We start from the raw sequence: 14,492 nt of genomic DNA, 5'->3' as shown, positions 1-14,492 counted from the left end.
TGCACATTCAGTAGAGGCCATCCAGCTGCCTCTCCTCAACCCCTCCCCTCCAGATTCCCTGCAGCTCAACCCTAAGATGGTTCTGCTCTGATTGCCTATCATTTTTATGCAAGTGCTGGCTACTTTGAGTTTGTGTCCCTGTTCCGTAGGCAGCCTTCAGGCTCCACACGCTGCACTCCTCCTTCAAATTAGCTGACGATCTTGATCTGTTGCAGACAGATCCCTCCGGCCCCAGCCTCCTTTACTCCCACCTGAAATCTAGACACTTCTCCCCAGGGAACAAGGACAATGGCTCAAGAGTGAATGACAAAAGCATTTTATTAAAGATTCACCCAAAGACGGATAAAGGGAAGGAAAAGAGGTGGATGGGACACAGCGTGGTTCCTATCCTGACTTGTAGGGCCAGTTGCTGCCAAGTGACAAGGGAGTTTGGTGCTGATGTAGAGGGCTATCTGGGATCATGGGCTGGCAGGGGGCATACATGACCCTGATGACTCTGGAGATGAAGCTCCTGATAGTGTTCTCCTCTGTCAGTTGACACCCCACCCATTCCAGGTCGGTCACTAGGCCCAAATCGAGAAGAAGCTACCAAACTCCAAGAGGGCAGAGTCCACACTGAGGTGACATTGGTATGATGAGCCCCAGAGAGGGAGGGTGGAGGTGGGGGTGAAGGAAGCACAGAGACACCAGGGCTGGGCCCAGCTGGGCTCAGGGGCTGCAGGAACCTTGTCTCCTCTATCGGTGGGATCTCTTGGTCAAGGTGGTGGTAGAGACGATCTTGCTGCCGGAACTGCCACAAACACCACCACCAAATCCAAAGCCACTTCCGGAGCCAGAGCCAAAGCCACTGCCCAGGCCAAACCCAGAGCAGCTTCCTAATCCTCCGCTGATGCCCCCAGCACTAGCGATACCACCAACCACGGCTGCAGGAGAGAGGCAAAGGATATGGTTATTCAACAATACTGGCAACCAGGGCTCTCAGCCCAAACCAGGGGGAACAACCAGCTATCGCAGGGACAGAAGGTACTTACAGATGCTCATGGCACTCTGGCATTCTCCAGACATTCTACGGGGGAGAGAAAGAGCAGTGAGTCACAGTAGGACCCCAAGCCATGCTTGGCCCATAAGCAGGCCTCGAGCACCTATCCCATCCTTACACAGCCAAATTAAAGGACTGCATGTGAACCTGGTATCTACACGGCGCTGGATCGTAACGCACCTGTGCAGCGCTGCAGCAGATGGCCCAGCAGCGGTGCAAACTCCTGGTGCTGGGGTCTCTCCCTCCCTCCCACTCCTGCCCTGCCTTCCCTATCCCACCTGCTCTCCTCGCCCTCCAGCAGCTTGCGGTAGGTGGCGATCTCCACATCCAGGGCCAGCTTCACGCTCAGGAGCTCCTGGTACTCGCGCAGCATCCGGGCCAGCTCCTCCTTGGCCTGGTGCAGGGCGGCCTCCAGCTCTTTGTACTTGCTCTGGGCGTCTTTGAGGGCCAGCTCCCCACGCTGCTCCGCATCAGCCACCGATGCTTGCAGAGTCTGGCACTGTAGACGACAGCATTGAGCAGGCAATCATCAGTGTCCTGCTGTCAAGGCCCTGCCATCTATCCCCTGTCCTGTCCCGGTTCTTCCTGAGTTAAGATGTGAGGGTGCTGTCTGTCCTACTCCTCACCTGCTTTACTCTTATGCATTTCATTTACTCCAGCCAGGTTCCACCAATGTCCCCACCAGGCTGATTAGATGAAGATGAGCAAAAACCAATGAAGAAGAGCCAAGAAACCTTATTTATCTGGGTGTCATATCAGGTTAACTAGGGCATTGCTGAAAAGACCTGGGTGTGGCTTTTATAAGGAATCACAAATCCCCTGCATGCAAGCTCAGGATCTTCTGGCCCAATGCCTGATCTTCTTGTCCATTGTGTAGACCTCTCTTAGGCCCTTGACCCCGTACCATGGCCAGAAAATGGTGACACTTACCTGCTTCTTGACATTCTCAATCTCAGCCCGCAGCCTCTGGATCATCCTGTTGAGCTCTGAGATCTCATTCTTGGTATTCTTCAGGTTGTCACCATATTGGTCAACGGAGATCTGGAGCTGCTGGACCTAATATCCAGGAAAACACAGGGAACAAGGGGTCAGAGACATTTGAGTAGGGTCTATTCTCAAGTGAGCTCAGTAATAGGCACAGGCGTCAGGGATAATATAAACTGTCATGTAATCTCAAATCAGACCAGGATCAGCAATGCCTGGAAGGTCAATTCATCTCTGACTTCTCTTGGGCTTGAGATGATGATCACCTGCTCACAGACACCAAAAGCAGAGCCCCAGAAACCATCTCCTAAGAGATCCCTGACACGCACCTTGGTCTGGTACAGCGCTTCAGCCTCAGCCTTGCTCTTCTGGGCAATCTCCTCATACTGGGCGCGGACCTCAGCAATGATACTGTCCAAATCCAGGTCCCGGTTGTTGTCCATGGACAGGACCACAGATGTGTCTGAGACGTGTGTCTGCATCTGGGACAGCTCCTGCAGGGAAAATGTCTCATGTCAGGTGCCCCGGAGCGTCTCCCCTAATCTCTGACACCAGAAATCTACTGTGGTCAAAAATCAATGCCATAGGCTCAGATGGAAGCAGAGCTGGTATCCCAGTGTGTAGGGAGGGGGGAGAATGGTAAGTTTCTATGTAGAAATCAAGTGATTGGTGACATTTCAAGACAGAAAAGTAATGCTTCTAGTCTTTACTGCTCTCTGGGATCCATAAGCTACCCCATGTTAGTAGGTGCTCAGTGCATTGAACCAAAGGGAATGGAATGGATTCCTTTCACCAAGGAAATGCTAGACCACAAGAAACTCTATCCCATGCAACCTTCAGATCTAATCACCCCTCTAAGACAACATCTGGTTTTGAAAACCTCCTGGGTGAGTCTCTCACTTTAACTCTTTTGACCTATGACCTTGCTAAGAGCATCCTCAGCAAGTTAGGGAGCTGGAGTCCTTTCAAAGAACTGTGAATTCCCACAACATATCTGTGAAGATATGGGATTCCATTCTTCCAATGCAGGGGGATGGAGTCCTCACCGCAGCAAAGAGGACCCTCAAGAAGTTGATCTCATCATTCAGAGCATCCACCTTGGCCTCCAGCTCCACCTTGTTCATGTAGGCAGCGTCCACATCCTGCACAGGAGACAGAAGAGACAAGGTACAGAAATTACAATAAGGGCAGGGGAGTGTTAAGTGATGCACAAAGGTAGTCTCAGCACCAGGCAAGGTGGCAAAGGACTAATCTTTTGACATACTCTGCCCTAAAGCCAGCTGCAGAAATGGAAGTTAATTATCCAAATGGGCTTTTTTCCCCAACCTCAATTCCTTGGGGTGTGGTTCAGTTACCCACTCCTCTGACCACATAGATCTGGATAGTACCAAGTGGGGTAAAAGTGAGGCCAGGATGGACCAAACCCATGGTTTAAACCAAAGGCCACTCCCAAGGGAAGGGGTACCCTTGCAGCCTCTCCCTCTCCTCCTTCTCTTACCTTCTTGAGGACCACAAAGTCATTCTCTGCAGCTGCACGCTTGTTGATCTCATCTTCATACCTGGGGGTAGGGATGGGAAGGAGAAGACAGATGCCCCACAATGAGCTAGTGTTTCCCGGTTCTCTTGCTGCTGTGTTTCAAACACCTAACTGGATGCCTGGGTGGTTCAGTGATTGAGCAACTGCCTTCAGCTCAGGGCGTGATCCCGGGGTCCTGGGATCGAGCCCGCATCAGGCTCCCTGCATGGAGCCTGTTTCTCCCTCTGCCTGTGTCTCTCATGAATGAATAAATAAAATCTTAAAAAAAAAAAAAAAAAAACACCTATTTGGACATATCCAGGTAATTGGCCACATTTTCTCATTTTCATACAAATATTCATTCAACTTACACTTATTAATTACATGTATGAAATACTGATCTAGACCCTGGTTTATTCAGAGAAGTGAAAATCAAACTATAAAGACCGTTTTCAAGAGACAAGATGTGAGGAGGACAACCAGCCACAACCTGGTTGGTTTTATTTCTACAGAAGGGCCATCTATTTGGTGGATTGAGTTCTCAAGGATGCTGACAACACTCCAGCTCTCTTTGGTGTGAGAGTGAATTGAGAGAGGAGGTTGGCATTTTCTCAGCCCCATCCCATAGTGAGCATAAGAGCTACTATGTATTAAATGCTCATTATATGTCCAGTGCTATGTTACCTGCTTTCTCAATCTCATTTAATTTCATCTAATTCTCCAAAACTAGAGTTACTATCCTCATTTTAGAGATAAATAAGAATAAAGCTCAGAGAGGTTAAGCAAGTTACACAAAAGCACAAGGCTCGTAAGTGGAGGAATCAGTATTCAAACAAGGTCCATCTGTCTACAATCTGTGTTCTTCTGACCATGCTGTCCACCACTTCTCATCGTATGGTCTCTGATCTTGTATACGGCAAGCCCAACTCCCTGAATGTATCAAGAATTTTCTACTTGGGGCAACTTAGAGTTACTGGGCCTCCCCTCATTAAAAAGGGCCCATGTAGATGCAGGGGAACAAACTAGAAAACCTTTCTGACCCTTTTGGGATCTCTTCGGAGCCTGGGATTCTAAATGACTGGACAGGAGCCCAGGGACCCTGGGGCATGGCTGGGCAGACTTTTTCAGGTGGCATCCCTCTATCCTCCACACATACTTGGTCTTGAAGTCTTCCACGCTGTCCTGTGTGGTCTTCAACTCAGACTGCAGGCGTCCTTTGTCATTGACCAAGGTATCCAATTGCTTCCTCAGGGCACTGATGTAAGCCTCAAAGAGGGGTTCAAGGTTTTTGCTGGATGTGGTGGTCGTCTGCTGCTGGAGGAGGCTCCACTTGGTCTCCAAGACCTTATTCTGTTGCTCTAAGAACCGCACCTATGTTTTAAAAAGGCACCAATCAATCCATGAGGGCCTGAAGCTTTGGCAGGAGGACCGGCCAAGGCCACCCAAGAGCCATGCAAGTAGGGTCACCATGTTGCAACTCCAGGCACCAGCCACTGGGGTCAACATGGTGGCGCTGCTCCGAGGCAGCAAATGGGCCACATGTGTTGTAGAAAATGGAGCAACAGCCAGAGCAATAGGGCCTGACTATGTAGCAAGTATGTCCTCTTGACCACAGCGATCCAGAGGCCCTGGGGTGAGGTGCTGACAAGAACATTGACCTTCTAGGAAATAATAAAATAAACAAAACTAGGAGATACAACCACAGTCTGGGGACTCTCGCATTCAAAGTGATCCTGACCCAAGGCAAAGGAGTGATAAATTCACTGACAACTTTTTAAATAAATGGACCTGGTGTGTCTCTTTTATAAACCTGTGCATGATTGAGTCTAAATAGTTAAGATCAAGGCCCAAGATAGATTCTGAGTCTCAGCCAGGCTCACCCTGCAAGGGGACTTCCTGGAACTCTCCCTCTCTCTGTGAAGACATCTAACCAGATAAACCAGGGTAGCAGCTTAGCTTAGCATGATATTCCCACTTTATGTGCTTCAGAGCTGAAAGAAAAGCAGGTCAGGGTGACCGATCACAGTTTGAACCCAAAAGGTGAGATGAGGGGAGAGGAGACAAGGAAGCACCAAACCCGGGGTCTTGTTTCTATATCTGTATGTCCTGGAGTCACCCTACATAAAGCCTCTTTAAGCTACTGAAGGTTTACTCGACTAGCCAGGAGAGCAAACACTTCCACTCAGTCACTTCGAGACTCTTTAGTCTTGCCCCTCACATCTTAGAGGACTAAGACTGATGCACGGAGAGCCAGGGCATCCTTGGCTGAGTGGCTATACTCATCCACTCACTCATTAATCTCCAGGTGACTCAGTAATCGGGACTGAGCTGCTTGTTATCATCCATCCTATTGCAATAGACACTGCATGGGAAAGGATGTTGGATCACAAAAAGAAAAGGAGACACCCAACCCCTCCTCTCTCCAAACAGAATCAGAAATGAGCAATTTTGCCCAGAGTCAAGACGATGAAGGAGATGACCCTCCAAGGTCTTATAGGAACCCAGAACCTGCCATTGGTGTTGGTCCCTTTTTCGTTTGGGAAACCAGCTTGGTTTTCTTCTGCTCTGACGACAAAAGTGCCAATAGTTAAATTACTATCTCAACTATGATTAATTTTAATTATTAAATTATTAACCATGCTACTTCTGAAACAGAAAATCTGAGAAAGAGCAGGGAAATAACGAACCCACTTTATTGCTGGGATGCCTGGATTCAGAAAAGCTGAGCGACTTGCAGAGTATCACAAGGCACATCTAGGAAGACTCCAAACATCGCGTTGGTCTGAGCAGGCTGCCTGCCCACCAGCCATTTCCCGAGAGAAAGACTTGGGGGAAGGACCCCCCCCTTTAACAGCTGGAACACAGAGGCCCAGAGAAGCTCAGTGGTTTGCACCCCTGCGGCAGGCCCAGGGCTGAGATCCCAGCACTCGGGAGCCCCGGCTTCGAGCACCTTGTGGCCGAGGGGAGCTCACCTTGTCGATGAAGGAGGCGAACTTGTTGTTGAGCGTCTTGATCTGCTCGCGCTCCTCCGTCCGGACCTTCTGGATCTCGGGGTCGATCTCCACATGGAGGGGGGTCAGCAGGCTCTGGTTGATGGTGACCTCCTGGATCCCTCCGGCAGGGCACACGGGGAAGCCAGGGCCACCCCGTCCACTGAAGGAACCCCCAAATCCACTACCGAAGTTGCCGGCTCCAAAACCTGCCCCGAAGCTGCCGGCACCGAAACCAGCAGCAGCCCCAAAGCCAGCGCCTTGTCGGGCGCCGGCCACGCTCATGGAGATGCTCTTCCTGCCCCCAAGGCTGTAGAGGCTCCTGCTGCCGAAGCCCCCGGAGGAGCAGCGGCCCGCGCCCCCAGACACGGAGGCCGAGCTGAACGCGGCCCGCCTGCCCCCTCCGACCACGGCGGAGCCGCAGCTGAAGGCCCGGGAGCCGCGGGCGCCCTGCTGTCTGGCGATCATGGGTGCGGGCGAGCGAGCTGGAGCCTCGAGAAGCGCCGGGGGCCAGGCCGTGAGTGCTGCGGCCCCAGCCCCGGCCTCTTATATGCGCTGGAGCAGCAGGGCTTGGTTGCAGGGGCATAAAGGGAAAAATCTGAAACATCTCTGGGCTTGGCCTTTGGCACAGGCCCATCCTTCTCGTACCTGCTGAGTATGTCACTAAACACACCTTCAGATGTCATTCCGAGGGCACAGTTTACAGGATCCCAACACACTCCCCTTCGGGAGAGCCTCAACAGTGCCCCAGGGCCTCCTGAATCACAGGCCTCTGCCCAGGCCCAGCCCCTCGGGCCTGCCACCCAGCGCACCTCCAACTCGGCAGCCTCCCTGCGGGCCCCCAGCTCCACAGGAGATGACCTATCACCCGTCCTCTCCCTCCACGAGTTTGGAAACAGAGGGCCTGGATTCCAGGGCATTGCCCACTCATATGTGCTCTGCAAACCTGAGCAAGTCACTGTCTGGGGTTCAGTTGCTTCACCCAGAAATGAGAAATAATACAAATATTTGCCTTCACCGCCTCTCCAGATGCAGTGAGATTATGATCATTGTAAACTGTCGGAAGCTGCACCTATATTGATTACCAGCATTATTATCCCCCATCTGCGCTCGGCCCCGGGTGCACCTACAAAAGAAGAAATCCATATTCCAGCCTCATAGCCTCCCAAACCTAAATCAAGATTCACCTCGGCCTGACACAGTTGTTGAGAACCTACTTCGTGCCCGTCGCGGAGCTGGGGACTGAGGAACTCATGTTCCTTCTCCGGCCTCTGTTTGGCTCTCTGTAGGATTCTAGATCAGCGTTCTCCAGTCTGGGTCCCCGTTGGGCGTGCCCCGCTGCTCCATTTGCTGCCCAAACGTTTGCTTGGCTCCCCCAGGACAGAGCATGTTCTGCTTTCCCCTAACGGTCTCAGCATTCAGGGCAGGAGTCTGTAACCCTTTTGGTGCTCAGGATCCCTTTGGCAGAGTAGCAAGACCCACGAGCCCCTTCTCAGAGCAATGTTTTTAAATGCAAAGTCCTAGTTTTGAGCCCTCGTTTACATTCTTCTCCGCTGGGTGGCATGGATCTGTGTTCAAATCCCACCTGTGGCCACTAACCAGCTGAACTCATTCAACCCATCCTCTCATCTACAAAGGGACACCTGCCTCTTACGTCCTCACAGTGCCTGGCACAGGCAGTGGGCATTCATTCTTAGCCTGCCCAGACTTTGCCACTGCCGCTTAGGATGAAAAATTAGACAAATCTGCAGCCCTTCCCCGTCTTCTAAATACCTAATAGCAAATCCGGGGAATAGCAGTTATCAGGGCCTGGGTAATTCCCATAGGCCTGAGCTGACCCTGACCACCTGGTAGCTGGCCACGGCAGAAATGACCAGCTCTTCCCCGCCGCAAAGAGAAAAGGCAGAGCCCATGGGGTGCAAAGAGGGAGGTCAGTGGATCCAGTTCTTAGGGATGGGGCTGCTGGGAGGACTGGACTGGCTGGGAGCTCTCTCCCCTCCCCACTTCCACCCTCAACCCCTCTCCCGGCTCTCCTCTTACCTCTACGTCTGGTCTGTACCCCACCCTCAGCATCCCTCCCTCCCCCTTTGCTCAGCTCCACTCGCCCCTACCCAGGTGCCCTCTAAATAGATGGAGGGCAGGTGGAGGAGCTGTGACAGCAAGGCCAGGAAGCCCCAGGCTCTATCGAAGGTCCGTGGAAGAAAGCCCAATGGATAGTCCATCCACCTGTAGTAAGTGAGCATCTTAGAGCCAGGACCACCTCCTACAAGGAATGCAGTGGAACCTTCAGTCCCTCTTTCAGTGAGTATTTACTGAGGGGCCAGCTTTGTGCCAGCCCCGTGCTGAGTGTTTTATACACACGACACCACCCTGCCTTCCTAAAAGTTCTCCAGGGTCATGCAGTCGCACGTGGCGGAGTCAGGACTTGAACTCACATCAGTCTGCTCCCAAAGGCCCTGCACCCCCAGCCTCTCACTGTATCATCCTGCCTGGGATGAGATCGGTTGTCTAATTTCTACAGCAGCCAATCCAGAATTGGGCACCTGAACAAACCTGGCTGAACTGACCATTCGAGTCAAGGGGGCCCTGAAGGCACTGGTATCCCAGGGTCTGCTGACTCCCACCTTGACCCCAGGCGGGGCGTGGCTGGGAAGGAAGGTGGGGTTACTGCAGGTATCTGGGGCTGCAGCTATGGGAGCAGAGGAGATCTGGCAAAGAGCTGAGAAAGAGGTATTGCTCTGCTCAGTTTAGAGCTGCAGACGCTGAGGCCCAGAGAGGTCACGTAACTTGTCTGAGCTCACGCAGCTAGGAGGTGATGGCAGTGGGAAGCCAGGCGTCTCTGTCTACACCACTCCCTTGGGAAGCCGAGGTCTGATTCTCAGCTGTCCTACCCCGAGAGATGGGAAGGCCACCAGGATCGCAGCCTGAGGGAGGGCCCGGAGCTCAGACCCTGGCCAGCCCCCCCACCCGGGTCTCTGCACCTCCCACTCACCACCCCCTTCTCTTGCGGTGATGAGAACTCTCATGGGCTAGGAGGAAGGCTTGCATCTGCAAAGCTCAAGCCCCAAGGTGGCTTCTGATGCATCTATTGGGTCTTGTAGTCTGTGGCCGCGACACTCCAATGCTAGGAGAAAATGATGCGATGTGTTGTACCTAGAATGGTGTCCACTCGTGCCCGGAGCCTAAAACAGAAAGCAGGTGGGTGTGGAAGGGATTTGAGGGTGGGGGGGATAATAAATAATCTATAATCAGTCTAATTTTGTGCCTGTGGGTACTTACCCATTGAGGCACTCCTCATAAAGCTAATGCTAAACCGAGGCACATACCATCCTGAGATTAAAAAAATAAAACAAGAGAAAGGCCGTTAGTGCTTTTCAGATAGAAGGGACTCTCATCCAGAGCTGCCTTTATGTGCTGGACACGGAGGGCTTTTCTCAGAACAGTTCGACACGTTCCTCACAACAACCCTGAGAAGGAGGTGTTGCTCTGCTCAGAGCTGCAGACGCGGAGGCCCAGAGAGGTCACGGAACTCGTCTGAGCTCACGCAGCTAGGAGGTGATGGCAGTGCGAAGCCAGGCGTCTCTAACTGCAAAGCCTGTGACCTTAACTCTACACCACAGTGCTTCACATCTGCCCCACACAATACCTGCAGGGGGAAAAAAATAAATAAAGCATATGGCCACGTCTACTAACCCATAGCTATGACCCACCAGAGCAGCAACAGGGTCTCGACCGGCCCGGGGCACGTTCTGCAGAGCTGCCTCTGCTCCTTCTGTCCTTGCCTTCGTCACATGATTGGTTGCTCACTTTACGTGGCCCTGTCCTTGCAAGTATCCAACAAGGTAGGATGTTGTCCCGAGGGCCCGATTCCGTGTCCTTCAATTAAGCAAATCCAAATTAACTTAATTACAAATCCTACAATAAACCCAAAGCAAACAGGAAGAAAGGTCTAGACTAGAGCCATATTCTGTGGCCTTATTAATAGCCAGAATTGCCAGAAGTTCACAAGCCCCTCAAACTGCAGCCTGAGAAACTGAATGAAGGTAGACACGCCCGCACTCTGCACAGGGATCTAACCCTTGAAGTGAGAGAGACAGCGAGGAGAGTCTTTCCCTGGAAAAGGGAGAAATGCCTCCTGCCCGCCTGGCTGGGGTCAGGAGACTGGACAAGGAGACCCTCGCAGACTGCAATGGCTACAAGCTGGTCCCCATCCCACCCCTACAGCCTCCCCTCCTGCCCTCTGTGACCCTTCCTCCTCTGGCAGCTGTTCCTGATCTTATCAAAGAGGATGAGCAGCTGACAGGGGTGTGGAGCTGGGTGGGAAGGTGTGTTTGCCTTGAGCTTTCTGGGCGAGGGAGGCGAGCCCTCGCATTCAGCCTGGGATTACAGGGATCCCGGGGCCTTTCACTCAGCCCCAAAGCCGGTGTGTGCTGTGAGAAGCGCCCCCGCCCTCCCTGGTCCTCAGTCGCTGTCACTGGGCCTCCTGGGCCTGAGTCACTCTTTGGGGAGCCAGAGCCAAGCTGGTGATCAGAGACTCTGCAGAAGAGGGCCCGTCAGCATTTCAGGAAGGGGCAGGGGGTCGGAGGGGGGGGGACGGTGAGAGCTGGGACTCCTACCTTCAGGGGGTGCAGGGGGGAGGGCTCTGGGCGTGAGCAAGTGGGGGTACCCAACACATTTTGACAGCAAAACCAAACACAAGCATATCCCCATTTGCAAAACAGACGAAGGGAGAAATGCTCCGATCGGTGCAGAGCGGGAGGGTATGAGCTTCCCACACGCTGCCTCCACCCCTGCGCGGCTCTTGGGGGCCTCAGACTCCAGGAGCTCGGCGTGGGGAACCCCTGGGTCCGGGCCATTCCCAGCCTTCAACGAGTATTTCTAAGTAACATGTTGTTAGTGGACCTTCCTGACAAGTGAGATGACCTTTGACTTCTATTGCATGATCATCTAAATGTCTCGATTTGGTTTTTTAGCTCTAAATGTAATTTCAGTGGCACCGTTGGCTTGCTTTACTCTACCAGGAGCAAGCTCCTTCCAGCTCTCAGCCGATACGTGAAGTTTGGCCTAGACGGCGTCCCGGGTCCCTTACTGCTCTCGTACCCCCTGCTTCTCGGCGTCTTGTTCTGGAAAAGCAGCATAAGCCAGTTGTTAAGAAGTTGGACTCTGGAATCCGAGTACTGAGCTTCCAGGCCCGGCTCGGCCGCTGCTTGCTGACCTCAGGCAAGTTCCCTAGCCACTCGGACCTACTTCTCTCCAGGCCGCGGAGGGCGAATCAGCGAGAGGGCGAGAACCCAATCACAGTGGCTATTATTCCTAGAAGGCGTCGACGTCAGGAGGGGGCGACACTCCACCCCTAAGAAGAGAAGCACCGCTCTGCAGGTGTGATCGGCTCCCAAGCTGGACACCACTCAGGTGGGTGAGGTGGAGCTGGTTTTGCTAAGCGCTAGGAGTTTGTGTTCCTAAGCTGTGGTTTAGGGTTTGGCTCAAAATCCCTGTGCTGGCCTTCCCGTAACCCCCGAGGAAGTTTTCACGGGGCATGTCTGGGCTCTTCCAAGGAGGACCGGGTGACCGGGTGCAGAGCAGGAGGTGTCGAGAGAAGAGTCCATTCCAACAGGAGTTTAAGGTTGCCCGGGAAGGGGGTGGGTACCATGACAGGCTCCACTCAGGCACACTGATTTGGTAGCAGGGTTTTGGGGTGTGGAGGGCACAGAGCAGCTGGGTGTGGAATGAGGAGAGGGGTCCAGGCTCAGAGCAGGGAGCTGTGGAGATGAAGAAGAAAAGGGGTGACTCAGAGAGACACGATAGGAGAAGGACAATTGAGATTTGGTGAGAAAGGGGAGCGGGGAACAGAGATGACTCACGGAGAAAGGGTGTAGGGCTTGGAGTTAGCAGCCCTCCACACCATAAAGGGCTGCTGGTGTAGGACGTGACCCCTGCGAGCCTTGATTGCCTCACCTGTAAAATGGGCTATCACATGTCCGCCTACTGAATTCTGGGTCTGCTTGAAGGTCACAGGCAAAGTAGGATATTTGTGAGGCGCCTGAGTGACTCAGTCGGGTAGGTACCTGCCTTCAGTTTGGGGGGTGACCCCAGGGTCCTGGGATCAAGCCCCACCTCTCGCTCCCTGCTCAGCGGGGAGCCTGTTTCTCCCTCTCCCTCTGCCATTCCTCCTGCTTATGCGCTCTCTCTCTCTCTCAAATAAATAAATAAAATCTTTTTTTAAAAAGTAGTGTATTTGTGAACCATTAAGTCCAATTATAATAGTTTTTTTGTGATCCCCAGGTGGCTCGGCAGTTCAGAGCCTGCCTTTGGCCCAGGGCATGATCCTGGGGTCCCGGGATCGAGTCTCACATCGGGCTCCCTGCATGGAGCCTGCTTCTCCCTCTGCCTGTGTCTCTGCCTCTCTCTCTTTCTGTGTCTCTCATGAACAAATAATAAAATAAAATATTTTTTAAATAAATAAAAATAAAATAAAATAGTTTTTTTCCAGTTTTATTAAGATATAATTGACGCACAACACATAGAAGTCTAAGGTGTACAGCATAATGACTTGGCATATGTATATACTGCAAAGTGATTATCAAAATAGGATTAATTAACATCTATCACCTACATAGTTACCAAAAATATTTTTCCCTCTGATGAAAACTCTCAGGATTGAGCCTCTTAGCACCTTCCATACAGCACTGTTAACTACAGTCATTATGGTGTGCATTACACACCCAGAGTATATTGATCTTATAACTGGAATTTTGTACCTTTTCATCACCTTCATTCAATTCCTCCTCCCCACAGCCCTCACTCCTAGTAACCACACATGGGATCTCTTTATGAGGTTTCTTTTTTTTTTTTTTTTTTTGGATTCCACAAGTAAGCGAGAGCATACAGTATTTATCTTTCTCTGCCTGATTTATTTCACTTAGCGTGATGCCCCCAAGGTCTATCCATGTTGTCTCAAATGTCGGGATTGCCTTCTTTCCTACGGCTGAAGAGTATTTTGTCGCCTTATAGACCATGTGTTCTTTACCCACTCATCCACCGACGGACACTTAGGTTGTTTCCGCGTGTCACTGGCCATTGTAAGCGAGAGTGGCACGAACGTGGGAGCACAGAGATCTCTTCAACATAGTGATTTTGTTTCCTTCAGATATATTCCCGGAAGTGGGATTACTAGATCATATGATAGTTCTGTTTTTTTTTTTTTAACTTTTTGAGGCCCCTGCATGCCGTTGTCCATATTGGCTCCACCAATTTGCATTCCCATCAACACAGCACGGGGTCCCCTTACTCTCCACATCCACGGCAGCATTTGTTCTCTCTTGACTTTTCGTTGAGGGCCATCCAAACAGGCATGATGTGGTATCTCAATGTGGTTTTGACTCGCATTTCCCTAATGATGAGGGACATTGAACACCTTTGCACGCACCTGTTGGCTATTTGAATATCTTTTTTGGGAAAATATCTGTTCAGATCCTCTTCCCATTTTTCATGGAATTATTTGGATTTTTTTGCTTTTGAGTTGTATAAGTTATGTATATATTTTGGATACAAACCCCTTAACAGATATATGATTTGCAAATATTTTTTTACCAATCCGTGGGTGGCCTTTTCATGTTGTTGGTTATATCTTTCACTGTGCAGAAGTTTTCTAGTTTGATATAGTCCCACTTATTTTTTATGTTGTTGCTTATACAGTAAGTGTCATATTCAAAAACAAACAAAACAAAAATCATTGCCAAGACCCCTGTCAAGGAGCTTTTTCTCTATGTTTTCTTCTAGAAGCTTCTAGAAGCTGTATGGTTTTAGGTTTCACATTTAAGTCTTTAGTCCACTAAAGAGTTAATTTTAAGTTAAGTGGTATAAGTTAGTTTTATTCTTTTACTTGTGAATAACCAATTTTCCCAACGCCACTGTTGAAGAGATTGTCTTTTCTCCACTGCGTATTCTTTTTTTTTTTTTTTTT

The 14,492-nt window shown here is 51.1% G+C and overlaps 1 protein-coding gene across 1 annotated transcript; it reads right to left on the bottom strand.

Annotated features, from left to right (window-relative positions):
* Nucleotides 1–300: 300 nt before the first annotated feature.
* Nucleotides 301–7,138, bottom strand: KRT4 (keratin 4). Its single transcript, XM_077871826.1, has 9 exons — nt 6,512–7,138; nt 4,696–4,910; nt 3,522–3,582; nt 3,070–3,165; nt 2,353–2,517; nt 1,970–2,095; nt 1,318–1,538; nt 1,032–1,066; nt 301–923 (listed from the first exon to the last, which is right to left on the bottom strand). The coding sequence occupies exons 1-9, from the start codon at nt 6,995–6,997 to the stop codon at nt 736–738; spliced, it is 1,593 nt and encodes a 530-aa protein (XP_077727952.1). The 5' UTR covers nt 6,998–7,138; the 3' UTR covers nt 301–735.
* Nucleotides 7,139–14,492: the final 7,354 nt, after the last annotated feature.

This window comes from Canis aureus, chromosome 25, assembly GCF_053574225.1.
Source record: "Canis aureus isolate CA01 chromosome 25, VMU_Caureus_v.1.0, whole genome shotgun sequence".
Lineage (NCBI taxonomy): Eukaryota > Metazoa > Chordata > Mammalia > Carnivora > Canidae > Canis > Canis aureus.
The sequence above is the reverse complement of the archived record's forward strand: the minus strand, read 5'-3'. Positions and strand labels throughout refer to the sequence as shown.